Raw genomic sequence first — 25,886 nt, forward strand, 5'->3', positions numbered from 1 at the left:
ACCCTGTGAGATACAAGATTGCCATAAGTAAATGTTGGTCTATTCCCCTCATTTCCACTTTCCATGAACAACACTGGAATGTGAAGTTAAACTCGGTGTGTTCTAACCTTGCATTGCAAATAAGGCCTTCCTGGGGCTCCTGTACACTCTGCTGTCAGAGGCACCTGCCCAAGTGTGTGTTGGGGGAGAGGGACACAAAGCCACAAGATTTCTCAGTAGGGTGGTGCTCAGGAAGAGGCAGGGGTGCCATTCCTCAGCAACAGCCATGGCAAAAAACTGGACGTGGTGTGGAGAGAAAGCTAATGAGGACAACCACACTGGCTGTGTAGAGAAGAGCACTTGAGGGTCCTTGGACATACTACAAAGCCACATGGAACAGAAAATAGTTGAGCCTTTATGTGCACCTTTGCAATAGGTAATATCCCAAATTCAGCCTGATCCAAGAGTTAGGTGAAAGTTTTTTGATGGGTCACTAACTTCACAACACTGTACAGGATTAACTTTTTCTAACCATAAAGGACCTTTGGGAATGTAGATGACACAAAACTCTTCCCAAAACCTTTTTAATCTCTAAACCTTTTTCTTGTCACCAGTTCTCTGAAAGTCCCTAAAGTGTGTGGTTCTATTGCAACACTCCTGGTTCTATTAGTGGTGTTTCCTCTTGGGATAATGTAAGTAACTCCAATTATCCTTTACTTATTCCTGCCAGTAAGAAAACAACCTGCCCTGCTTTGTTATGCTGCTAGACTGGTTACTGATGGTTGCAACAATGGTGCTGTACAGGACATTCAGATGATCCAAGGTAAGTCACAGAACTTCTTGAGGAAACACCTCATGAATGATCAGCTGAGTGAAATTTTGTAAATAAGGGTGCATGAAATGTGTGGTACAGTTTTTCTAGCAATAAAATTCTACAGAAAAGATGGGATTTATTTTTTTTTTCTTTTTAAATGTGAAGATAGCAGATAATGGACTTTGTAAATTTAAATTAAGTTTTCATTACCTATCAATGAAGGGGTCCCAAAAGTTGTGGAAACTTGAAACTGTCTGAATCTGTATTTGAAGTTCAAGTTAGCCAGTTTCACTTTAGAGAAGAATCACACATGGGCTCTTGCAATTTAGGTGCAACAAACACAACTTCCCCGAAAGCTTGAAGTGTCGGCTTGTGCCAGTTTGTGCTTTAAAGTGAATGTCTGCTTTGGAAAAGTGATATCTAAAACTGGCAGTGTAGTTTTCCAAGTTTTAGGTGTGATACAACTGAATTTTAGAACAGGACCTCAGCTCTGGCAGCATAATCTGAGATCTTTCCCCTGAGCTTGATTCTTGTCCATAAAATTCTGTTCTTATTTCTGTTTAACAAGACCTAAATTTGAACCTTTGATACATAAGCCTATTTAACAGCAGGCTTGCTTAGTGGACGGAGTAACTTGAGAGGAAAAGGCTAGCACAGGAGTTCGGGCTCTTGAAACATGAGCCAGAGATGATTGCAGTTCACCCTCCCTGCTCTAATACAGCTTCTTGCAGCTTTTTGCTGCTAAAGCAAAACTGGTTCATTTCTAAAATGTAACAGCAGATTTGCTGATGGTGTTTCCGCACTATTACCTTTCAAGATTTATTTTTACAGTGTTTTGTGGCTTCTGATACTGCAAATGTCTTGTCACTATTCACCATGTAAGCTACAGACATAAATCAGCCTTATGTGATGGAGTCTCAGTGCAAGGTAAGTGGAAGCACTGGGACAATTATCATTTTTTAAATGTTCCTAACAGAAGACACCTACATTAGTTACCCTTTATTTAATAAATATTTTGCTGGTTTATCTTCAGGAACATGGAGATAGTGGAGAAAGCTCTGACAGAAATGACATGGAGTTTTTGAGTGACAAAAGACACCTTGGGGTACAGAGTGTTGAAGAACAATAAAGAATACAATGTTTTTCTCACAACGTGCTTTTGCAAATATGAGTGAAGTTTCAGAATATGACCCAAGAAGTGTCTTAACAACTAAACACTGATTGCTGCTGTTCCAATATATGTCTGATTAAAATACATTAATAGGGTAAGCGTGAATTCTTAGTCACTTGTGGCACAACACATCCCCTCCCTTTGCCCAGCCAGCAAGATTTAATGAGAAGTACAGAAAAAAACATAATCATGGAAGAGAAAGGGAGTTTTATGAGGAAGAACATGACAGTGGCATCTATTGCTTTATTTAATCTAGAGGGATTGCTGGAGCTTGTCACCTGATTGCCATTAACTGAAGCTCTTGTTTTCTGATGCATGGGTCTTGGAGCTGTCATTAGCTGATGACTTCTGAACATGGGAAACTTCCTGCTTGGGCCATTACAAAGGAATTCAAAATCTTGATGTCCCTAAACCAGCCTGCCTCTTTCAGTCTGGGCAAATGTAGATTTTCTTTTCCCTCACTCCTCAAAGTAACCAAGTGGAAACAGAAAGAGCTTTGGCTAACTGGAAACATGTAAAATTTACCTATATTCAGCAAAGCAAGTAGTTGAACATTAAAAATAGTGATTTTCTTAATTCTTACACTCCAGGTTCCATATTTTTGTTGCAGAATAAAGTGTTGGTCAGTATTCATAAAGGAGGTAGATTTACTTTATAGATCAACTAATCTAATAAAAGAAGAATACTTTTATTCTAGTTGATATGCTGCTGCAGTAATCTCCTATGAGATACTTAATATTGTCCTAAACTACTCTTGGTTACACATTTTTGTTTACTGGTATGCCTGAAGAAAGTGAGGGCATACCAGTAAACAAATGCCTGAAGAAAGTGAGGGGAACCACTGGATTATTTAAAGTACTATGCAAAACAAGTTTTCTGGACATGTTTTGAAGGGATATTTAAATAATGCTTTTGCCAGACATTTTCACGGTAGTTGAGAAAAAGCATGCCCAAAATTTGGCATGGGCCTGTGTGGTTTCTGGCTAGCTAAACAGTATAAACAAAATTTTCCAGACACTGGGCTGTCAGTTGAAAATGCAAATCGGTGTTAATACTATTGCCTCCCCTACTTTTTCCTTTTCCCTCCTTTTTTTTGAAAAGAAAATGTCAGTCTGAGTGTAATGGTTTATAGCATGGGGATATTTAGAAGGGCAATATATCCTCCAAAAAGCTGTTTTCTCTCTCAGCTAGGGAAAACCAAGACAGAAATACAATCACTGAAAGCAGACATTTCATTCATCCACATGCAAATCGCCACCTTAAGCCATGCTTGAGTCTAACAGGAAAGATTGGAAGTGACACAACCTCCAAAGCAAAACTGAGAGCTCAGTCTTTTTCTGCGTAACATGTGCTGTGAGTGATTGAAAGTTGTTCATTTTTCATCTCTCTCACCAACTAGCTGCTGAGTGTCTCATTTCCCTGGCGTTTCTGCTTTTCCCTAATTTCAGAATTGAAGAGTTGAATTTGTCACTTTTTGGCTCCTACTGTATAAACCAGTGGTCAGACTCAATAAGTGCTCCAGCTAAGATAGCATACTTCACAGGCCTGGCTGCATTGCTGGGTGAAATACCAAAACTGAAATTATTTCCATGATACAGAACCACTGTCTTATGATAATTCTGTTGCACATTAAGTCCCAGGATTTGCAAAGGAATTTCTGTGGTCAAAGCAGTGGAATTTATTCCCATTAGTTATTCTAGTTATTCTCTGTGGGGTTTCTTTTAAATTTTTTTTGGTGGTTTTTGGTGTTTTTTTGTTGTTGTTGTTGTTTTTGTTTTCTTTTAATTTCACTTCTCTTTAGAATCATATGCCCACTGGAGAGAGAACTTTTACAGCTATGCTGTTCCTTGTTAATGTTCTGAATGACACCTTTCAGTGAGAGCTCTGATTTTTTGTTTCAGCTAAGGCTGCTAGCACTGTCTAGGAGAGGCTACTGTCCTGACTGTACATGATAAACCTTGGGAAAGAACAGCTATTTCCCTCATTAGTTTTGATGTTTCACTGCAAGGCAGAAAATGCCCACACTGCCCCTTTGCTCACAGAGCTGTGTTTGTCTTTATCTTGATTTCATAGGTAAGCAAAGCATAACAGAGGAGGCCTGTGGTGATCAATTTCTTCTGTCTGGGACATATCCACCCCGTCCAAGCTTTTGGCAGACTTGGGCAGCCTTCTGCAGTTTAAGGATTGACAGATTGTCTCTGGCTACTGCTGAGAGGCAGATATTTTCTAGTCATTGACAAAAAAGAAAGAAATTCTGGATCCCAGGCTATATCCTTGCAAAACCATTTAAAATGCTTTTTCTGGAGAATACCCAGTGCTCATCAAACTGGATATTTGATGTGCAATAATCAAAGTGCTCAAACTTGCAACGAGGGACTCTAATGTAGCATTCCAACAAGCTGCAATAAATGCTTTCAGAAAAACCAAACACTCTCTGAAATGAAATCTTATTTACTGTGGTGTTATTAAAGTGCTAAACAAACAGACAAACTCAGAAGGGCTGCTAAGATGTGGGTGAATAAATAAGCTTTGATGCTAATGTCAGTCAATGCTAATTTCTATCCTTTGAAGAAAGTGTGATAAACACAGCTGTCAGAATTGTGATCTGAAATTGCTCTAATTAAATTAGATTTTTACTAGAATGAAAGCAGCACCTTGTTTTGTTTCCTCTTTAGCTAAACCAATTCAGAAAATAGTGACTTTCCAGTTCTTTCATGGCCAGGAAGGAAAGGTAAGATTTGTTACATATAAACAAGGATCTGAACATGCACAATTGTGTAGAATTCCATATTCATGTTCCTTTTGTTGTATTTGCTACCCACAATTAGCATCTTAATTTAGAATCTGAGATCTTCAAGGGGGAGGGATGGCCATTAACTGATTTCTTTGCAGTATTATGGGGAGGTGACATAACTCTGTCATGTGCATCTCTCAAGTATATGTGTTACAGTAAAAGACAGACAAGGGTGTTTTAAGGTTAAGAACTATTTCACTGGTGATGAGAATAATAACTAGCCATCACTGTAAAGAAAGGCATGAAGGGATAAAATACATAAACCTGAAGTTAGATGATCTCTGGATAACCTTTCATCTTTTGTCTCTTCCTCAAAAATCACCTTGTTTCTTTTTGTGGATGGATAGAAAGACCTGTCACTCCAAGCCTTGCAAATTTACTTTGTAAATGAAATTGCCATTTGGCTTAGATCTGGGGGGCCACTCCTTTTCAGTAGACCTGAAAATGAAGGTGATAAATTATTTCAGTGTTTTTTTTTAATGAGACCGCTATTTTCCAAAGCAGCCTAATTAATTACAGAGAACAGCATAGCCAAAAATAAATAACTGATATAACTACATATGTTTGATTTGTGAGTGCTATTGATTTTAATTTAATTAATGTAAAGGAGAGCTATGTCAGAATTTAGTGCCATAAAAGAATAATATGAATTTGTATACTGCCAGATTTATATAGAGAAATATTATATTAATATACCTTCTACTGGTGCTATCTATCAATGCATTAATTATAGCAAATCGATCTGATGAGAAATTCGATTAATTACACTATCTCTTCCATGACTGGGCACTAGATGGCAGTAAAAGATAGGAGCTGGGGTGTGGAAATTTTCTTGATGTTCGTGCACTTCAGTGGAGGATCACTACATTAATATCCTGTAATCTATTCTGTGGGGAGGGGGAGGAAGAAAGGAAGAGTCATAGGAATTACAGAAGCTTTATTGCATTACTCAGTTGTTTCTAGAGTCTATGGAAGAAATTGGTACAATTAGAGGCAAAGTGGCAGAATATGATATTCAGTGACCAGCGCTGACAGCAAAGTCCTTTGCAGATGGGAGAAATATAACTTTCTCTCTCTCTCTTGGTCATGTTGCTTCACAGAAAAATCTCTTCCAGAATTCATGTGCTCCCTCCATGTCACCACAGCGCTCCTTGAGTGCAGTTCTAGTCCCAAACTTGACGGTGTTAAAAACATCAATTTTAACAACATTTTACACTCTGATTCTGACCCATCTGACCAAAGGCAAACCCTTGGGCTGGTGGAGGAGACACAGCAATGGTTGTGTTCAGGAGAAGGCCTGGGTCAGAACTGGAGATTATAACGAGCCCTCAATAAAAACCACTCCAAATGAACCTCAGGGGGAGAATTAGCAGGGAAGGAGGGGATTGGAGTCTGACTCAGGCTGCAGACTCCGGCTCTCAAATCACTAGCAGCCTGACCCGGGTATTTCACATGCTTCAGAAGGGCTTTTGGAGAGCCAATTACCCTCAGGACAGGATCAAAGTGAAACAGCTCATCATGTGCAAGGGATCACTGCAGATTATCCCATGTGTTACTACGGTTTTAAAAATTACAAAGACATACTTTTATTCCAACTACAAAAGGAAGCGCTCAAAGGTTAGGAAACTCTGCATCTGTGCTTTAGCCCATTCTGTGCACTAAATAAGAAAGACACCCTTTGGGACAGAAAAGTATGCAACCACGTAATTAAAAATTGAGACCTATGCACAAATTGGCACAACTCGTCTGGAGCAGGGTTTTCTTAGGAATTCAGCACCAGGTTTATCCGTACAGATAATGTTGTTTGTGCAATTTTATGTGCAATATTGACATGCTTTTATACATGAAGAGTGTTATGAGTAAAAAGTTGTTCTTATTTTTAAAAGTTGCAAAGTTCACAAGTTAAACCAATTGCTGCCAAGTTAGAGTTCTAACTGGTTATTGTTGATAATTTCATGTTGTAATCTCCTGTTAACAGTTCCGTTTTGATTACCAGTAGTGCCCCGAGCCGGCCTGCCGCTGCCTGCCCGCCCGGCGGGAGTAGCCCGGGGGTGCCGCGGGAGCGGCGGGGCGCCCGTCCCTCAGCGCGGGTCCCGGCCGTGCCGGGGGAGCCCCGTGTGTGGTGCCCCAGGGGTGCGGACCCTCCCCGGGAGCGGCGGGGCGCCTCCCGCTCAAGCGCGGGTCCCAGCCGCGCCGGGGAAGCCCCGCGGGGGTGTCCCGGGAGCGGGGGGGCCCCGCGAAGACCGGTCCAGGTCGCCGTGTTCCGCAGGGGCAGCTGCTGGCCGACACCCTTAGCCGGGCGTCGCCCTGTTGCTTCCTGGAAGATGGCATCCAGACGGTGATGAGGAGGGGGCATCGAGTCGGCATGCAAATGACATCGGATCCAGCATGAACGGGAGGAACCCCTCAGCAAACCTAGCCAAAGCCCCCTAAAAACAACGAGCAAATACAAAATTGACTAATCAAAGTGATGTCTCGACGTGAGGAACAGAACCTAGTATCCGCTAAGACCCTTTTTTACCCCTCACCCTAACTACACATGTCGGCTAGACAGAGGACTCCAAATGTTGAACCCTACGCAGGGGATCTCCTGTGAGTTCGTGAGGACGTAAGCCCCAGTTCCACACACAGACCAGCGGACAAAGCTGCGCTCTTCCTCGTCCTCCGAGTCACTTTTGGGAACAGCGGCGGCATGAGTGAGGACCCGTCGGTTCTCCCCACTCGAGCTGATCCTTTGTAATAAAAGCAGCATTAACAAGGAGAAAAGTCTCCTGCCCGTGCCTGTTTTAAAGAGTGGTCCATCGCATGGACTCTGTGTCACTGCCTGGGATGAAACTGTCTAGGGGTCACTGAGGCCCTTGTGGTGTAATCGCCTAAGAGTAAAGGGGAATCCTTTAAACCCCAGACACGACTTTCCGACAGTTTCGATACGTTATTAAAAGTGTGTCTATTAGGCTGTGGCTCTTTGGGGAGATTTGGACATGCTCCATTCATCGCAGCCACTACCCCAGGAGCCGGGCAGGCTGCTAGAGGCGGAGTGGGTTTTCACGCCACGCTCAAGATGGCGGCCCGCGGGGGCCGGGCCGGGCGCCACGCTCAAGATGGCGGCGCCGGCCGCCCCGCCTTCCCCGCTCCGCCGGCTGTGACTTCCGGAGGGAGCGGGAGAGGGCGTCCGTCCCATGGTAACTGCGCCACGGTGGGGACGCTGCGGCCGCCTTTCGCTTCCTGCCCCCGTCCGGCCCGCGGAGACAGGCAGCCGCCGCCTCTGGGGTCGCGCTGCCGGCAGCCGCCAGGTCGCGAGGTGAGAGGAACTCGCCAGGGCGGGCGGGCCGGCCCCGCGGGGCGGTCTTTCCGCGCCGCCGAGGTACCAGGTCGGGCCGGCGGCGCCGGGGGAGGAGGAGGAGGTGGTGGCGGTGGTCGTGGCGGCCGCGGTGGTGGCGGCGGCCGCGGCCGCCCTGTGCTCGTGTAGCGGGGGTGGAAGCCCCGGCCCAGGGGCAGCGCCCCGGGGAGCCGCGCCCGCGGGACAGCGGCGGCCCCGCCGCGGAGAGAGCCCTGTTGGGGGCGGCGGTGCCCTTGTGTCGGCTGAGCCCTACCTTAAATATCTTGTAAAAATGAGTTAATTCTTCACCTTCACTTCTGAATCTTTTGTATTTATTTTACTGGGACCTGGGGCCTTTTTTTCTCCTTTATTTGAAGGTGTTTAAGCACCTAACTTTTTTCGTTCACTACGGGCTGAGATGTGATCAGCCTTTCGCGTGCTCCTGTCCTGCCCTTTGTTCAGACACAAAGTGCTTGTAGTTGCCTATTTTATTTGTTAGGAGCGAAGACTCCTTAAGAGCAGGTATACAGGCAGTGGTTTCGAAAGGGAGCTCATATGGCACCTTTGTCTTGGGAAATAAGGATACGGTTATTCCCGACTTCTGGTCGTACAACCGATGTTATGATGAGGTTGCTCATTGCTTCCAGTGGTGTGGAAAACGCTGGAGGTGTTGGAGAGACCATTAGGGCAGAGGTCTGTCCTGAGAGGTGTGGAAGCCTCTTCAATTTCTGGATTCAGTGCGAGGAGCCAGTTCCGATGTCTTTTGTGGAGTTGGCACCTGCAGCCAGTGCAGGAGCTCTCGCTGTACCCCACTTTGGGAATGGCTTAGTTGCTGCATCAGGGACAGCTCACCTGCTGGATCTTCACATCCTCATCCTAGGAGAGATTGAGAGGATACTAGAAGTTTAATGAAAAACTTTTCTGTGAGTAAGGCAATATGACACTCCATCTCTTTTTCTCAACCTCTGGAGGGGATGGAAAAATAGATTTTTGCAGCATGGTTGATGGTTCACGTTGCATGGATGTAAATGAGAACCAGCTTTTCAGGAAAGAGATGAAGAGCTGTAGTTACTCAAATTGTGTCTGTAGCATGTGTGTGATTTAAATGAACAAAAACTCTCTGATCAGACTTGCAAGTAGCTTGTTATAGAATATCTAGCATGGATAAGCTGTGAAGTAGTAACAAACATTTAGGGCAAGGCATCTGTGTTGTCAGTGAGTTTATAAAAGTGCTCAGCTTCAAGAGTGTCGACTGGTGGAGCTACAGGCAAAAATGCGTGCCAGGAAGCAGATGGCATGAATTGAGACTGGAAGGAATGAGGGATTTCTTAACTGAATACATGCATAAGAGCCTGAAGCAAGCAGCCTGCAGGGATGGGCGTGAAGGAGATCTAGTGTCAAACAGCCAAGGTGGGGCCAGGGAAAAGTGCATTAGGAAAATATAAATATTTCAGACGTTGGCATGGCACTAAGGGCGCCAGAGTTCAAGTGCTTGGACAACGCTCTCAGACACACGGTGTGATTCTTGGGGCTGTCCCATGCAGGTGTTGGACTGGATGATTCCTGTGGTTCTGTTCCAACCCAGGAGATTCTGTGATTTGTAGTCTCTTGTGGCAGATATTTAAGCTTGTAATCAAACCTTCACACTATATTAGAATGTATATAACAGTTACAGATTGTATTTACTTATATTTATGTTTTTCTCTGAATATAAAATAAATTACTTGGGCTTCTTCAGTTTTTTAGTAGCTCCCAGAAACTAACTACTACTGGGGGACTGCTGTGCTGATTGCTGAATGCTTGTGTAAATTGAAACACAAAGAAGCAAACATCCAGGTGGGGGCTTTTTTTCTTAAGTAATTGTCTTTAAATGTTAAAGTAAGGAAACAAAACAGCCTTTGACACTCATGTTCTGTTTCAGAATAGAGTGGTTGAACTTTATCATTGTTGTAGAGTAGGATATTTTGGTGGTCATTAAATAGAAAGAAAAATCAGATTCCACAGGAAGATTTGTTTTCTCCTTTAGAATGAAGGGAGTGATATCCGGTAGTAATATCATAGCCTAGTTGGAGAACAGTTATTTTGAGATTAGAAGCTCAAATATGTATGTTGGTTAGAAGCCGATGGATGTTGAAGTGGGGACTTGACACTAGAGTGGTGCTAAGTATGGAAGAGTGCCTTGGGCACCTTGTGCCATCACTCAGGGGGGCTTTTCCCCCTTTTGAGGGACACAGTATATATGTAGGGAATAAAACTCAATGATTGGCTTTTTCCTTTTTTTTTTTTTGCCTGTTGTTGAGCTCACTGTAGCAAAGTTAAGGTTGTTTGCCGGTTATATGAAGTGATAAATAAGGCCACAGCGATGTCTGTTTGCCTTCAAGGCACCTGGGAGAGGGCAGTGTCAGTGGCTGGGCTTTCCTGTCTGTGGAGCCAAAACTTTGCTTCAATGGATTTGCCTTCTCCAGGGCAGGGGGAGACACAACTTGAGGATGAAGCTCTCTTAGCAGAGTCTCAACATTGCTGAGAATGGGGTTTTTTTCTCTTCAATCTTTTTTTCACTCCTTCTTTCCAAATACACTACCATCACACATTCCTGGCTCTGTTGGAGCATGCCATTTGAAGCTATTTTTGACTGCTCAGAGAATTACTGTAGCAAGAACAAAGGACAGTAACTGGGGCCTTGAGAAGAAGGTCCCAAGGGGCCTTGAGAAGAAAGAGATGGAATTCAGATTAGTAGCCTCCAAAAAAATCTTGCTGTAGAAGAGGTGAAAAGTAAGACTTTGAAAGAACAAAGGTAAAAACAACATGTGAAAACACTTAGTTCTCAAAATGTTACTCTTTCCCATGAGGAGGCTTTTTGAATGGCTTTCATAGTAATGTTTCTCATATGTTGACCATAGATTTATTTGGGCAGTAAGCCTGACTTTTTCTCTCAGCCTTTAACAGAGATGATTGATTTACTGGCTTTAATAGAGGGACAGAATTACTTTCAAACTTCAAAATACATAAGAAGCACCTCAGGTAATTAGCAAGCCTACATCTGTCTCTCTTTAAAGTGATCAATGGCATGAATTTGGTTTGGTAATCGTGGCTATTTTCTTGTTCAGCAGCCATATGGTATTTCTGAGTTTAGTGTAATTTCCTGTACGTGGTTTTTTGCAGAGTCGGCTGGGCTTTGGTGTGAAGTGCAGCAAAAATTAAATACTGTGGGAAGGTGTGAAAATGTTCTTATATTAAAAAAGAGGAAAAAAAATGTTGCTTTAACTTTAGGGTAAGAGTAGATTGTAACCTCTAAATCACACTTTCAGGAAGACTGTTATGTGAAAGCAGGACAAATTTGTAACTGCTGCTTGTATGACACTAAAGTTTTTAATGCAAATAATGATCAACAGACCAGTGTTTAGTTGTAAACAAAATACTTTTTAGCTTTTCTGTAAAAAGGAGACTCTTCTTTCAGTATTAAACCCTTTTAAGGGGTTTTCTTCTTGAGGTGATACATTAATGCTGTTGTTAAATGTGTCATGACATTAATAGAACAGCCACAGGAAATTTCCATCTTTCTGATTTTTTGAGGCCTGCAGTAATGAAAAAAGTGTGAATTGCATCTGTCACACGAGAAGTGGCTAAGGGTTGTTTAGTCTGGAGAAAAGGAAGCCCAGGAGGACCATACTGCTTTTTACAACCACCTGAAAGGAGGTTGTTGACAGGTGGGAGTTGGTTCCTTCTCCCAGGTACCAAGTGATAGCACAAAATGAAACAGCCTCTGGTTGCTCCAGAGGAGGTTTAGATTGGATATTAGGAAAAATGTCTTCATTAAAAAGATGCGTCATGCATTGAAACAGGCTGCCCAGGGAAGTGATGGAGTCACCATCCCCAGAAGTGTTCAAAAAACATGCAGGTATGGTGCTTACAGATGGGATTTAGTGGTGGACTTGGCCAGTGTTTGTTTAACGGTCAGACTAGATGATCTTAGAGATCTTTTCCAACTGTAATGATTCTAAGAAACTTCTGAGAAACTTTCTGGGCATCAAGAAGCATAGTCCATCTGAGCTGAGCAAAGCTAGGATTACAGAGGAGTCTGGTTGGGAAGCTCAGAGCTGTTTCAGAAGCAGTTTTATCAAGTTTTATAAAGGTGGAAAATCCTGGGGGTTTTTTTTTAAGCTGACCTTTATGCTTATAAATAGCACCTTAAATTTCTCTGTGGGAGATTCTCCAGCATGCAATATTAACAGAAATAAATCTGTCTGGGAGAGTTGTGGGAAGGGGAACCAGTGTCAGATGATCTTGGAAGGAGATCTGGAAGTGGAAGCATTTCAAGTAAGGGGAGTGGGGCAAAGAAAAGCAGAAAAGTGGTATTGGGAAATGGAATGGGGCAAAGCCAGGGATCACAGAAGAGTAAAAGTTGCTAATGGTGTTGTAGACTAGTGTAGACCTTGTGAGCATAGTTTTCTGGTTAGTAAAGGTAGCATTGAGGAGAGACAGAGAAAGAAACTGTGTGGGATATAGGCAGGTAAATGCCATTTAAAATTAAGTAGAAATACATCTGAAAGGCACCAGAGAAAGAATTAGTGATTGTAAGGTGCATATTCTTGGAGTGTGTGAAAGGAAATGAGAATAAGGGCATCTGGAGCCAATTCCTATGAGGGGGGAGAACCTCAGTGCAGAGGTGGGGAAGTAGAGGTCTTGTGATATGGAGACAGCTTAACACTTGCAGCCCCAAATGAGAGAAGCTGTATGGTAACTAGGGGCATGTCAGTGTGCCATGCTGGGTGTTCTCATTGATGCAGAGGCCAGAGTGCTGCTCACAGTGTGCGCAGCTTATAGAAGCTGGGAAAGAAATATTCTTTTTGTTCTCTCTGTTCTTATTTCTCCCCCCATCTTTATCCTCTGTAGTAGACATGAAAAACTTGCTTTCGTGGGTTGGTACAGTCAACATATGACTGGAAATAACATCTTTCTGCATTCAAATTTCTGAAGAAAGGTCTTGCTGTGTGTCTTTTTGTATAGCATTGTTGTTTTTGTAGAAACAGATAAACACAGCATGATAAACACATTCTTGTGCTGTCTATAGTACAACATAACTCTTGTGCTATGTAACACAAATTAATAAAGATGACTGAATTAAGCCATAACTAATAGCAGATGGAAACTGTGGTTCAGTCTTTTGTAATCTTTCCTTGTTAATGAACTTCACATGCAGATGAAATGGGAGGGAGATAGGCTTTAATAAGGGAAAATGTTTGCCGTGTCATCTGAAAACACTTATGCTCCTGGGTGAAGCATGTGTGCTCAGCAGTACTCCTTTCTTGTGCAGAGCCAGAGTGTTAAGAAATTAAACTTGTTACTCCTGGGATGACAAGAATATGTCCCCCTCCTAGAGCTTTAATTCTTATCTTTCCTCTTTGTGTAACCTGGGTTGGTCAGGGGCTGTAAACAGCCTTGTTTTGGACTTCCTGGTATTTCCCTGTGTCATTGCCATCCTTGCATGTGATAAGACGTGCCTACTGGAGCTGAACCAGGAAGTCAGTCTCAAAGGCACTAAGGTTTATTGCCACAGCTAATACTGGGCTTGTGCCTTGCTTTTTTAAAAGCATCCTGTCTGCTGTTCACTGAGTGTTTGGAGAGAGTCTCGAGGAGAATTGTTTCAGGTTTCAAAGTTTAGGTACAGCATCATCTTCCTGTGACTTGTACATGTTCTGGTCGTGAATATGCTTGAAAAATATTTTAGATCTAAAGTGACTCATTTAAGAAATTGTTTCTTTGAATGCATCTCTCTTTAAGGCTTCTTTTCCAATACCTTGTTTATTTGTAACATAATTTTTCTTTTTTTTAAGTTATAGAAGATTCATCTGCTGATGAGCTGCCTTTTGTGAAGTGTTTGTGATTAAGTATTTATAGACAGGATTGAGCATCGGTAGTGAGATTTGAGAAGACGCATTTTGTAAACACAAAACCCATTCTACCTGGAATGTGAGTGGAATGGTACAGCTAAGATTACACTTGTGCTTTGGGGTAGTGTTGGAATTAAAGCTGGGAGTTTTGGAGCATGTTTGTTGGCTTTTTGCAAAGCCTCAATTGTGGTCTTCTGAGTTTTGCATTTTCTTATTACTTGTTGTAAGACCTAGAGGGTGCTTGATACTTACAAGCTTAAACTGAAAATGCTTTTAGACTTGATGTGAACTTAAAAGACTTTCTTAGGAATTTTCTCCCTGTTGTGTTTACTGAAAGTAGTTGCTATGCTCAGCAATGCAACTGATAAGATCCATTTCTAATTGTAAAAGTATTTAATATTGAAACACCCCTCTTGGGCAGCAGTTCTTGAAGTTGCATCAAAACTGGGTGATGTGGAGATATCTTTGGGTGGGAGGAAGGAAGAGGGGATTTTGAGAACTAGGTAATTAATTAAAGATTGCTGTGGTTATGATGTTTTAGGCTTAGAAAATTACAGAGTGCTATGCCACATACTTTGAATATGCAAGTTAAAATATTTTCTTTAATACATATGCTGTTCTAAATAATTATATAAAGCTGAAGGGAATTTTTGCCTTGTGGAATAAACTTTACCCTAGTCTTAAACATATGTTCTCACTTATTGTTGATAGCTTCTTTACTACTATAAAAAACTACAGTAGGTATTGCAAGAATTCAGTAACTTAACCCTTTGAAGTTGAGTCCTGTGAAATGTATGTCATGCTGATAGCTTTATAAAAGCATAATGCAATTAAAACCAAAATCCATTATTAAAGCTAAAAGTAAGATCATTAATATAGTTTAGAACTCACTTCTGTGGCAGTGAAGTCTAAGATCTTGAACAGTCCTATACACTTTCTGGGCCTGAATTAGGCATCAGGTATTTTCTTTGAGAGTGAAACTTTACAAACAAGATTTGCTTTAAGGGTTTTGAAAATGTCATTGTGTAATAGTGTTTATGGACCATGACAGCTGAAAAAAGTAGTTGTGGATGACTGTGAGCTGTAACTGGGGGTTTTTGTGTTACTGCTTAACTGTTGCATCAGTAAACTGTTTTTCTTTGCTGTCAAGCAAAGCCAGTTTGATCTGCTGCAAACGGAGTACTTTGGCAGCTTTTTCTCTGTTAAAAAAGTGATGGAGGTGGCATTGGTGAGAAAACAATTACTTGCTTTGTAAGTAGTGAAATTGAGTTATGATTAAGTGCATTGATTTGCCTGACCAACACAAACTCCAGACAATTTTTTTTTCATGGCCCTTCCATAAGAGGGTGATATGGTGGTTTGTTATTTCCCTGTACATGGCTGAATTTTACAAACCAAACTGCTTTCTGGGGAAATTGAAAGGGGGTGTAAATTTATTTTTTTAATAGATTTTGATCACTGATGTGTAATGTTGAGTGGATTGGGGAAGGCTTGTGCCTCTCTTTGCTTCTGTTACTTTGCAAAGCTCTTTAACTTCTCTTTTATGGCTTTACTAATTGCATACACAATAAAGAAGTTTCTGACTTCCAAAAAGATAAGATTTTCTATTTTTGTTTTTACTATCTAGGTAGGAGAAATTGCATCTGTTTGCTTGTGCCAAACATGATTCTGTTTTTTCTTAAACTGACATCTCAAACCCCTAAAGGCAATTTGAATATGCTGTTTGATGTTCTTAGCTGATTTTAGAACTTAGGATGCTGTATCTGTAGAATCTACAAGTTGAAGGCTGCTAAAACTTTAAAACCCACAAACAGAAGCCATTATAACAGGATTATGAGACTCTGAGATGAATTCTTCATTTTGAGTGCTCTCTCTTACCTGCTGTTCCTCTCATCATTGCCCTCTCTGGTTCAGGAAAGGCTTTCGTGGTCAGTGCCTTAGTGTAAAAGATGTAGTAGGTTAACATTTAGTTAACTGATAATAATGGGTCTGAATGATAGCTCAAAACAGTTGTACTATTTTACTCTTCAAGAAATAACACCAACCCTTCTGTCAGCCCCGTTAAGAGGATGTTCTGTGGTATCTTGTTTGTCTTTTCTGGAAATTTGTGTTTATACTTGTGTTGTGAATTTTCCCCATTGTATTACAGCTTTGAGCAGAATGACTGGAGCGGAGTAGAAAACTGAAATGCAGCAAGTGAAAAGTTTAAATAAAGTCAATATTTTAGTAGCTGTGAATTGGATGTAGTTATCTCTTCTGTGAGCTGTTTCTGGGTAGCCTTCCATGGCATGTGGCATGTAATAAACCATGGGCCAAAACAAGCACTCGTGGCTATTACACGGAGAAGGGCAGGTGCTTTGTTCCACTGTTGCCTTCTGATACAAAGCAAAGGCGACCTGGTTTCAAGGAGCAGCACGGCGACCCAAACTCTCCAGGGTCGCTCGAGCTAAAGAGCATGCAGACACCAATGTGGTGGACGGTCAAAAGGCCATTATTATCTCTTCTCGTGGGGTTTTAAAATCTAGGGTTTCTCTATGTCATAGGGGGTCTGTCTTTTACCATCTATGGTTAGTAAGGGGTGGAAATTTACTGGGTAGGAATGGAAAATTACTGGCATCTGGTTTAGGGGCCTGCATTCCTATGTTAATTTTCTTATCTGAGGGAACAGGGGCCCTGTCTTCCCGTAACATCGTGAGATCTTCTGAACGCCTGACCCTATCTACCACATCTCCCCCCCCTTTTTTCACAAATGAATGAGGTAGTCATATACATAGGTACTGAAATGAGGTATAAGGTTGTAGTTTGGTAAGGGAAAGGGGTTTGGTAAACCTGAGTAAGTTTTCGCCAGTCAAGTTTAGGACTTGTGGCTGGCAGTGTTCCCTGGTTGAGTTCATAGCAACTGTCGCCGGCCGATGGACAGGATGTTGGCCTGTTCCAGGTGGGTCTGAATGAATGAGACCAGCTTGTTCAGCAGGCATGGTCCGAAGGTAACTGCTAGAAGCAGCCATGCCAATGGACCTATTAGGGTAGAAATCAGAGTGGTTAGCCATGGTGATTGATTGAACCAGGACTCAAACCAGCCCTGTTGGGCTTCCCTGTCCTTCTGCCTCTGAGCCAGTCTGTTTCGGAGTTCCGCCATGGAGTCTCTTACGACTCCTGTGTGGTCTGCATAGAAGCAGCACTCCTCTCTCAAGGCGGCACACAGGCCTCCTTGCTGCATCAGCAGGAGATCCAGACCTCGCCTGTTCTGCAAGACCACTTCCGAGAGAGAGGAGACTGACTTCTCCAGGAAGGAGATGGATTTCTCGATCCTTTGCAGGTCCTCATCCATTGTCATTTGCAGCTGGGACAGTCCTTGGTGCTGGGTTGCTAGGGCTGAGACACCCGTTGCCGTTCCTGCTGCTCCTAAACCGAGCAACATCGTGATTGTTATACCTGTTATTATTTCTCTTTTGTGGAGCCGGCTGGGTTCCTCAAAAAGGTGGTACACTTGTTCGTCTGAGTGGTACAGGACCCTAGGAACAATCAGAACTTGGACGCAAAAGTCGTTAGAGTCATCAAATTTGGCAAGGAACACACAGGGACTCACTCCAGATCGCTGGCAAACCCACATCCCAGGTGCGGATGGGACTACACACTTACTGTTTTTCCTGTTGGGCTTGACTACTTTGGTGCAGACGTTGCCTTTCCGTCTAGCTAGGGTTGCATTGCCAAAGCATCTGCCCTGGCCTGTGACTTGACTCAGAATGATTCCTTTGCGGGGGGTTTCCCATCTGCACTGGTGAGGGGCATCGGCTGTGGAGTAACTGAAGGGAGTGTTTAAAGCGATTCCTTCGTAAAAGGGGGGTTTGACGTCGTAACAAAGCCAGCAGGATTCAGTTAGATTAGGGTTGGATTCGTTCAGGGATATAAAGGTAGCTTCTAACATCGAAGGATTGGGTCCGAGTCCGACCCGGCTGAGCGGTCTATCTGAAAGGCTTCCATGTGGCCAGTTGGGACTTTGCTGACCCCTGTGGGTGAGGTTTTAGGGTAGGTTGCGTTTCTCCCTTTCAGCACGCTTTTAATCACTTTGTTTGGTCCGACCACTCGGGGCGCCGACGGTTGGAGCCTGATAATTCGCACATTCGCACTTTCTTTTGACCCCTGAAGGACTACTGTCCATGCTCTGCCTATGGCCCAGCTGGGGTTATGTGGCTGCAAAACCGTCATGTTATAGCTAGTGCATTTCTGAATTTTTGGGATTTAATGGTGATTGCGATAAAAGCTTCCCTGGAGGAAGACGGGTGTTTTGCAGCCGCTGGGTGCCCAGGTGAACTGTAAGAATTTGTCGGGCTCTTGTGGATCCCACCCAGGCCCCGACGGTCTGGCATCTGTAACTATGGTTTCGCAGCCCCAGTGCCCACAATATCCCCACCCTGGGTAATTGCAGTAGCTTTTTCCTGGGTTTGAGGCTGGGCACCCGTAGGATAGGTACATGTGTGTGGCGTGTGGGGAATTGGGGTCTACCTTTGGTTGTCCTGGTCGGTAACGCAGAGCACGAAGGATGGGGTGTTCGGTGTGGTGATTTCCCTGGGCACCTTGTCACTACTAAGGTGTCACATGACCCACCTGAATGGCCGATGGGGGTAGTGGTCTGGGCTGGCTTGTCCTCTGGTGACAAGCCCCAACAGCAAAATCACACAGAAACACCGTTGATGCTTGGATCTCACCCGTTCGGGTCTCTCGGGCGCTGTCTGGCGGCTTGTTGGTCTGTCACTTTCCTCTGGAATGGGCGTGTACGCGTCACGAGGACGTCCTATGAGCATGTCCTGTAAACAGAAACTCGCAATTCTTGTCAGTCTCATCCTGCTCGTTATGAAGGTCGGGCTTAATTGACTTAAGTGGACACCACCTGACTTTGCCGTCCTTTTTGACAGCTGCGTACCCTCTCCCCGTGAGCATCAGCCTCCAGCCCTGTTCCCATTCGCCCAGCTTGTTTCTAATTACCACCTGTGGGCCCTGCTCTAGCGTTCGGTTGGCCAAGTGCTTTTGAATGGGACTGTTTGTTTCGTCTCCCGTACGGAACTGGTTCAGTGCTAGCAAAGTGGTTGCCAGCATATGCGCCTGATCTCCTGGGGGAATGGCATTGGCAAAGCCCTCTGCCTTTGCCAATACTTCTAGCTTGGTTTTCAGGGTCTGGTTTGCCCTCTCTACTATGGCCTGCCTGGTACTGTTATATGGGATACCTCGCACTAATGTGATGCCCCATTTTGAGGCAAATTCCTGTACTGGTTTGGAGGTGAAATTGGACCCATTGTCCGTTTTAATCTGCTTGGGGATACCAAGCCAAGCCATGGCTGTCAACCAGTGCTGAATTGTGGCCTTGGAGTTTGTTTTGGGGTGCTGTGTGGCTATGATCGTTCCGCTATAAGTGTCCACTGTCACTGCAAGCCATGCTCGTGGCTTCAGCACTTCACACCAGGTGAAGTCCGATTGCCAGATCTCTGAAGGCTTGAGACCTCTCGGGTTGACCCCACAGGTCCATAGGGGTGACTTCTGGCAATAAGGACAAGTGGCTACCACGTGTTTTTCGTCTGCCGTCGGGATGCCGCATTTCTTCGCCAGTGCTTTGGCTCCGATGTGGAGCGACTCGTGCAGCTGACGAGCTTCCTGCAACGTCCATACGCCTTTTGCTGCGGCGTCCGCTTTGTCGTTGCTGATCTGGAAGTAACCTTTGATTGGGTCATGGCTGTTGATGTGGATGACTGACACGGTGCCCTGTCGTGAGGAGAGTGCTTCTTCCAGCATTAGGGCTGCTGCTGCTGCTGACACTCCTGGTCCTGCCATGGCTAGGCAAAGCCTTGCCACGAATATAGAGTCCGTTACTATGTTAAGGTGTTCTTCTTGAAAGAGTCTGTACACTAACATGACTGCTGTCGCCTCCAGCTGTTGCACTGATAGTGTGGGGTCACATGCTTTGACGCAATGCCATTGTTCTCCTGCCTGCCACACTGCTGCTGCGGTTGAAGTCATGGAGGAAGCGTCTGTGAAGACCGTTGGTCCTGGCTGCGGTCGGTCCTTGACCTTTGGCGGTATGTCCATGTTGATTACGGTCAGCAGCTTAGTCCAGGGTGGTTTGGAGGAGTAGGAGATTTCTCCTCCGAAGCCGGTGAGAGCAAGGGCTAGGTACGCTGATATTGTGGTTGACTCCGTGATCAGTTGCTTGCGAAACGGAAGGTGGATGCTTGTCGGCTCAGTTCCTAGGTGTTTCAAGGCGAGTCTCCTGCCTTTCATGATGAGGTTAGCAATGCATTCGATTCCTGGGGAGAAAGCACGGGCAGGTCTTCTGAGAACCACCTGTTGGATCGGTCAGGCCTTTTCAGAAGGTCCTTGAGCCAGTGCTCCCACTCCCCCCTTCGGTGTAAAGTGAACGTATAAGTCCAGTGGCATGGCTGGGTTCCACCTGGCAAGTGTGCCAGTGGACATCTGGCTTTCGATGAAGTCGAGGGAGCTCGTTGCTTGTGGCATCAGCTCCTTAGGTTCCCAGGGGTGCTTTCCTTTCAGGAGGTCATATAGACCTGAGGTCCATGACCTCAGGAGGAATCAGGACGATGTTGCGAAGCCACTGCAGCGATCCCACCAGGCGTTGCACGTCGTGTAGCTTTTTGACGTCTCGACTGACCTTCGCCTAAGGGGGTGTCACGTAGGAGCTTGTGATCCCCACTCCCAGGAAGGTTACACAGGGTCCTCTCTTGATCTTTGTGCTCGCGACCTCGAAGCCGTTGGCCTGGAGGGTTTCCGTGATTGTGGACACCAGGTGATCTACTTGGCTTGCTGATGGTGCTGCTACCAGGATGTCGTCCATGTACTGTATGATGGTTGCGTTGGGATGGGAGTGTCGAACTGGCATCAGTGCTTTGTCCACGGTGATTTGGCATATGACAGGGCTGTTTACAAGTTCCTGTGGGAGTACTTGCCATTGGAAGTGAAGGTTAGGCCGTTCGCCATTTCGGAATGCCACGGAAAAGGCAAATTGTTCTCTGTCCTCAGGATGCAGAGGTATTGAGAAGAAACAGTCCTTGATGTCCAGCACTGCACACGGCTGCCCTGCAGGAATGGCTGAGTTCGTGGGTAGCAGTGTCTGGACTGGACCCATGGGTCGGATCGTCTTGTTCACCTCTCTCAGGTCGTGGATGAGATGATAGCCTTCTCTGGACCTTTTGGGGATCACGAATACAGGGGTGTTCCATAGGCTGATGGAGGGTTCTATGTGACCTTTTTGTAGTTCGCGGTCGACCAGTTCCAGCAAGGCTGCCGCTCAAGGCTCTGTCAGGGGCCACTGCTCGACCCATACGGGGTCTGATGATTTCCAGGTCCATTTGATCGGCAGCGGAGGGTGTACGGCAGTGGCCCTTAGGATAAATTTGTAATCCGGAATCCTAGCATGGAAAGAACGTCCCTTCCTAACAGGGGTGGAGAATTTTGCAGTATGTATGGGTGGATCGCGACTGTCTGTTCTGGTCCCTTTTTCGTATGAAGTGTTATAGCCACCAGCTGGGTGCTTTTCCATGCCCGAGACTGCCCTCCCGCTCCGTTCACTGGAGGGACTTCTTTGAATTGCCAATGTCCAGACCAGTGTGCTCTGGGAATAATCGTACAATCTGAACCCGTGTCTGCCCAGAACTGAAGCCCTATGACGTGGGAATCCTGATTGCCATAAAGCCGGCATGTCCCGCACACCATCAGGGGTTCCCTCCCTATTTTCATGGCCAAGGCCACCCAGGGATCCCACTCTGGGGCGTCTCCTGCTGGCCCTGTACCACCGGCGCAGGTTGTGGCAGTGGGGGGTGCGAGGGTGCTTAGGGTGCTGCATAGCTTTGCAATTGCACCGTAAGCGGGGATGCAAAATTGGCTACTCCCTGTGGCGGGATAGGGTATGAGGGTCCGCTGCCCCACTGGGGGTTGCTGTAGCTGGGCCGCTGCATAGTCCAGATGGGAGGGGGCTGGACACGGCCCGGCTGCCCCCCCCCTTTCCCGTTTCCCTGAAGCCTGGATCTGCATTCTTTAGCCAAGTGCCCCTTCTTTCCACATGCCCAGCACGGTCCCCTACATCCCCCTTGGCGTGGTGGAGCAGCTGCTGATAGGCGCCTTGGTTGGGGGCAGTTTACTGCCAGGTGGCCTGCCTGGCCACACTTAAGGCATGCCATCACACTGGTTATTCCAGTGTGGACTGCTGCTTGGATGGGAGCCAGGTGTTCTTCCTTTGTAACATGCCTAATCATGGTTGCTGTGTTAGACCCAGGTGGCAGTGACCTTAAAATGTCCTTTGGTGGCTGAGTTACACTGCTGGCGTAGGCAGTCTGCCAGCACGGGGCCCTTAGCCTCCGAGGGCAACGAGGAGGAGTCTAATGCTGCCTGAAGCCTGTCCACAAACTGAGTGAAGCTCTCACTCTCACTCTGTTTAGTAGTTGACCATGGAGAGGGTTTGGCTATTACTTTGGAAGTCGCACGGATGGTTTCCCGGGCAGCAAGGGTGGTGGTCATAACCTCATGGGCCTGCAAGCCCTCAGCCTGTGCCTGGGGTGTGATCATGGTGGGGTCTCTGCCCAACAATCTTTGTATACTGGAATCGTGCAGTGGATGGTCAGGTCCCGTTACCTGGGCTAGCTCTTTTGTGCATTGATCCTCCCACTCCTGTTTAAAAATGATCATCCCCGTGCCATCGAAAATCATTCTACACGTCTGTTTAATATCAAAAGGCAACGTATCATCCCCTCCAAAAACGCCCTCAATGAGTGTGGTAACCATGGCAGAATTAATTCCCTTGTCTGCAATTGCTTTGATTATTGCTTGGACCTCCTTTGGGTTTACAGGGGAGTAAGTCCTCCGTTGATTTTCGCCCGCCTTCCCCCACGTGGACTGGGAATTCCAGATTGGCAGACGGGGTCCATTCCGTGCAAGCCATCTTTATTTTCCGCCAATCCGTAAGCGGAGTCCGGTCTTTCTCTGATGACCCCTTCACCCACGCGGGAGCCCTGCAACTAGAAACCTTATATGCTGCTGCTCTCCCTCTGTTAAAGCTAGAATCCGAATCCGAATTCCCTGATTCCCTTTCGGTCCCGTCCCAGTCCGAGGCAGAAGTCGAATGATTCAGGACTTCCGGGCTGCTCTGCCTTTTTCCCGGGCTCCGACCCCGCCCCCTCCTGCGGGGGTCGGGCCGTTCCCTCCCCCTGGGGTCCCCCCACCTCGTGCTGGGGGAGGTCCTTGCCCTATAAGGACTTAATTTGAATAGAGCGCTTTGATTGGTCTTACGCTGTACTGCGGGGGCCGCCCCTTCTCTCCGCTCACCCGCGCATGCGTTCTCAAGCACGCTGACTGCATTTCCACCCCCCGCCTCCTTACTTCTGCCCTTTGCCATGTACTTCAGCGCCATTTTCAAACGCATATGGAGGCGGTAAGTCCCTGTCAGTCCCGGCGGGGTCGGCCGCATTCCGCGCCTCCTCCGCGAGTCCCCGTCAGAATGCCCGCGCGTGTCTCCCCCCCCTCCAATGGTGAGTCCGCTCTCTGGGGGGTTTCCAGCGACCACGCCTCCTCCACGAGTCCATGCCGGAGCGCCTGCGTGTGTCCTCCCCCCTCTGATGGTGAGTCCGTTCTCTGGGGGGGTTCCGGTGACTGCGCCTCCGCGCGTGCGCCCGGGTCAAGAATCTCCGCAGTCTGTGTCGCCGCACCCACCCCGAGCTGCGGGGTGGCCAGCAGGCAGGTTTGTGCGGCTTTCCAGGTTTCCTGCTCTTGTCGAGCTTTTTGCAGAGCCTGGATAACTTTGCCCCAGGATTTTAGGGCTTTCCCTGAACCCGAGAGCATAGTGTCCTCGGCCAGGGCTTTTGTGCAAGTGTCCCACACCCCCAGGTGTAGGATATCCGCGAGACTTTCTATAGCCCCAAGCTTAATGAGTCTCGGCAATGCGAGAGTTAAATCCCTGATTTTACATTCTATTCCCCATTGTGCATGCATCTCTGTTACGACCTTAGCTATGGATTCCATGGTCCATGCTGGTCCGGAGGTGATTCCCTCCCTCTGTGGTCGGGCCTGCTGCCACAGCCGCCGCCCTCTGTCCAGGCGAGTCCCCATTCCCTGGGCGCTGATGGGCTCCCGGGTTTCAGCACCAGTATGTTGCCTTCTGATACAAGGCAAAGGCGACCTGGTTTCAAGGAGCAGCACGGCGACCCAAACTCTCCAGGGTCGCTCGAGCTAAAGAGCATGCAGACACCAATGTGGTGGACGGTCAAAAGGCCATTATTATCTCTTCTCGTGGGGTTTTAAAATCTAGGGTTTCTCTATGTCATAGGGGGTCTGTCTTTTACCATCTATGGTTAGTAAGGGGTGGAAATTTACTGGGTAGGAATGGAAAATTACTGGCATCTGGTTTAGGGGCCTGCATTCCTATGTTAATTTTCTTATCTGAGGGAACAGGGGCCCTGTCTTCCCGTAACATCGTGAGATCTTCTGAACGCCTGACCCTATCTACCACGTTCCACTGCTTAAATTCTTTTTTTCTCACAGTTACCTCCTTCCAGTGAATTCAGACATGTACAGACAGCTTGCTGAGAGGCTGTCTATAATTTACAATATCAAGTAGTTTTAGGTGTAGCTGTGGCTGCTGTGTGCAGTAGCTGTGCTCCAGTGACGTGGTTGTCCTTTGTCCTTGTGAGGTCCTGGCCAGAGGCTACACAGAGCAAGCTCAAGGCATGGTGGGACAGGAGGCAAGAGACCTGTGGTGGTTTGACCAGGAAGGAGTGGGAATTCTGGGATGCTGTGGTCAAACCAATGAATGTTCTGAGTTTGATACTGACACCTGGTGTAGCCAGTGGGGTTTGGACACACCTCCGAGAATACACAGGGGTTAAAAAGCAGGGCTCTGCCCCTGGCAGGCTCTCTTGGGACGTTGCGGCGAAGAGGTCAGATCACCCTCCCCTGTCCAGCCGCTGCTGCTGGGCGGGGGAGGGGCAGCCACGTGGTAGGCCCTGGGCCTGGACAGAGATGGGAGGTGAGGAGGCCCCTCGAGGATGGAAGGGTGGAAGATCCCAGGGAGTCAGCCCTCGGGCAGCCATCCCCCCCAGGAGAGAGAGAGAGAGAGCCGGCGACACCGAATGTGATAGCAGCCGGCCCAGGAGGAGAAGGGGGGGGAAAGAGTGCCCGGCCGGAGCGGCAGCGTGTGTGGGAGTGCCGCAGCTCCGGGAAAGAGACTGAAAGTTTTAACCCCTTTCTTTCATGATTGGGGCCTTGCAAAAATGCTAATCCTCCTCGAAGCTGAATAAGAAGGGAGATAAGAGATGAGATGAGACAAGGACCTGGCCCGAAGAACGTGGAGATGATTGAATGGGGAGAAATGATTTGGAGTGGCCTTTTGGCTGGACTTTTCTTGTGGCCATGGACTCAGTTGTTCCTGTGACACAGAGACTGCACTTAGGGGGAAGCAGTGGCTCAGAACCAGGAGGGTTCATCGTGAGGACCCCCCGGCCCCAGGGGGTTGGAAAAATATGGGGGGGACAGATGTCCCAAAGCAGAGACTGTGCCTTTTTGGAGTGAGACAAGGCATCCTTGAAAGACAACCCTAAAAGCAGCTCTGGTCCATGCGCAGTGGTGAGAGCACTGGGCATGGAAGGAAGATGTCACAAGCGGCAAAAGGACCTTTTTTTCCGGGCGGTGCCGAAGTGACAGGGAAGCACACGAGGTTTCAGTGTGTTTCCAGGGGAAGCCTATGGAACAAGAAGGACTCCTTTCCTCTTCATGAACTGAAGTTTGAGTATACTAAAGTGTGGTGCCAGGCTGGGCAGTTAGTGATTTGGGAGAATGTATCGGATTGGGAAAGTCAGGTAGTGGGGAGGAGGAAAGTGGTTTTTGTAAGGTTTTCAATTTTTTTTTCTTTTCCTTATAGTTTT

The 25,886-nt window shown here is 46.2% G+C and overlaps 1 protein-coding gene across 7 annotated transcripts in view; it reads left to right on the forward strand.

The window, feature by feature from the left end:
- Positions 1–7,928: 7,928 nt before the first annotated feature.
- DISP1 (dispatched RND transporter family member 1) overlaps positions 7,929–25,886 on the forward strand; it is a 99,053-nt gene continuing 81,095 nt past the window's right edge. For 2 of the 7 annotated variants that reach the window (XM_064709176.1, XM_064709177.1), the window contains exon 1: positions 7,932–8,059. Coding sequence is in view for 1 of the 7 variants with exons in the window: in XM_064709174.1 (XP_064565244.1) it covers positions 7,938–8,059 (122 nt within the window). In the remaining 6 variants the exon portion in view is untranslated. Of the gene's footprint in view, positions 8,060–23,543; positions 23,589–25,886 lie in introns of those variants that run through there. The other 5 variants (XM_064709178.1, XM_064709180.1, XM_064709174.1 and 2 more) reach the window with 4 other exon arrangements.

The sequence above is a fragment of the Zonotrichia leucophrys genome, chromosome 3 (assembly GCF_028769735.1).
Source record: "Zonotrichia leucophrys gambelii isolate GWCS_2022_RI chromosome 3, RI_Zleu_2.0, whole genome shotgun sequence".
Lineage (NCBI taxonomy): Eukaryota > Metazoa > Chordata > Aves > Passeriformes > Passerellidae > Zonotrichia > Zonotrichia leucophrys.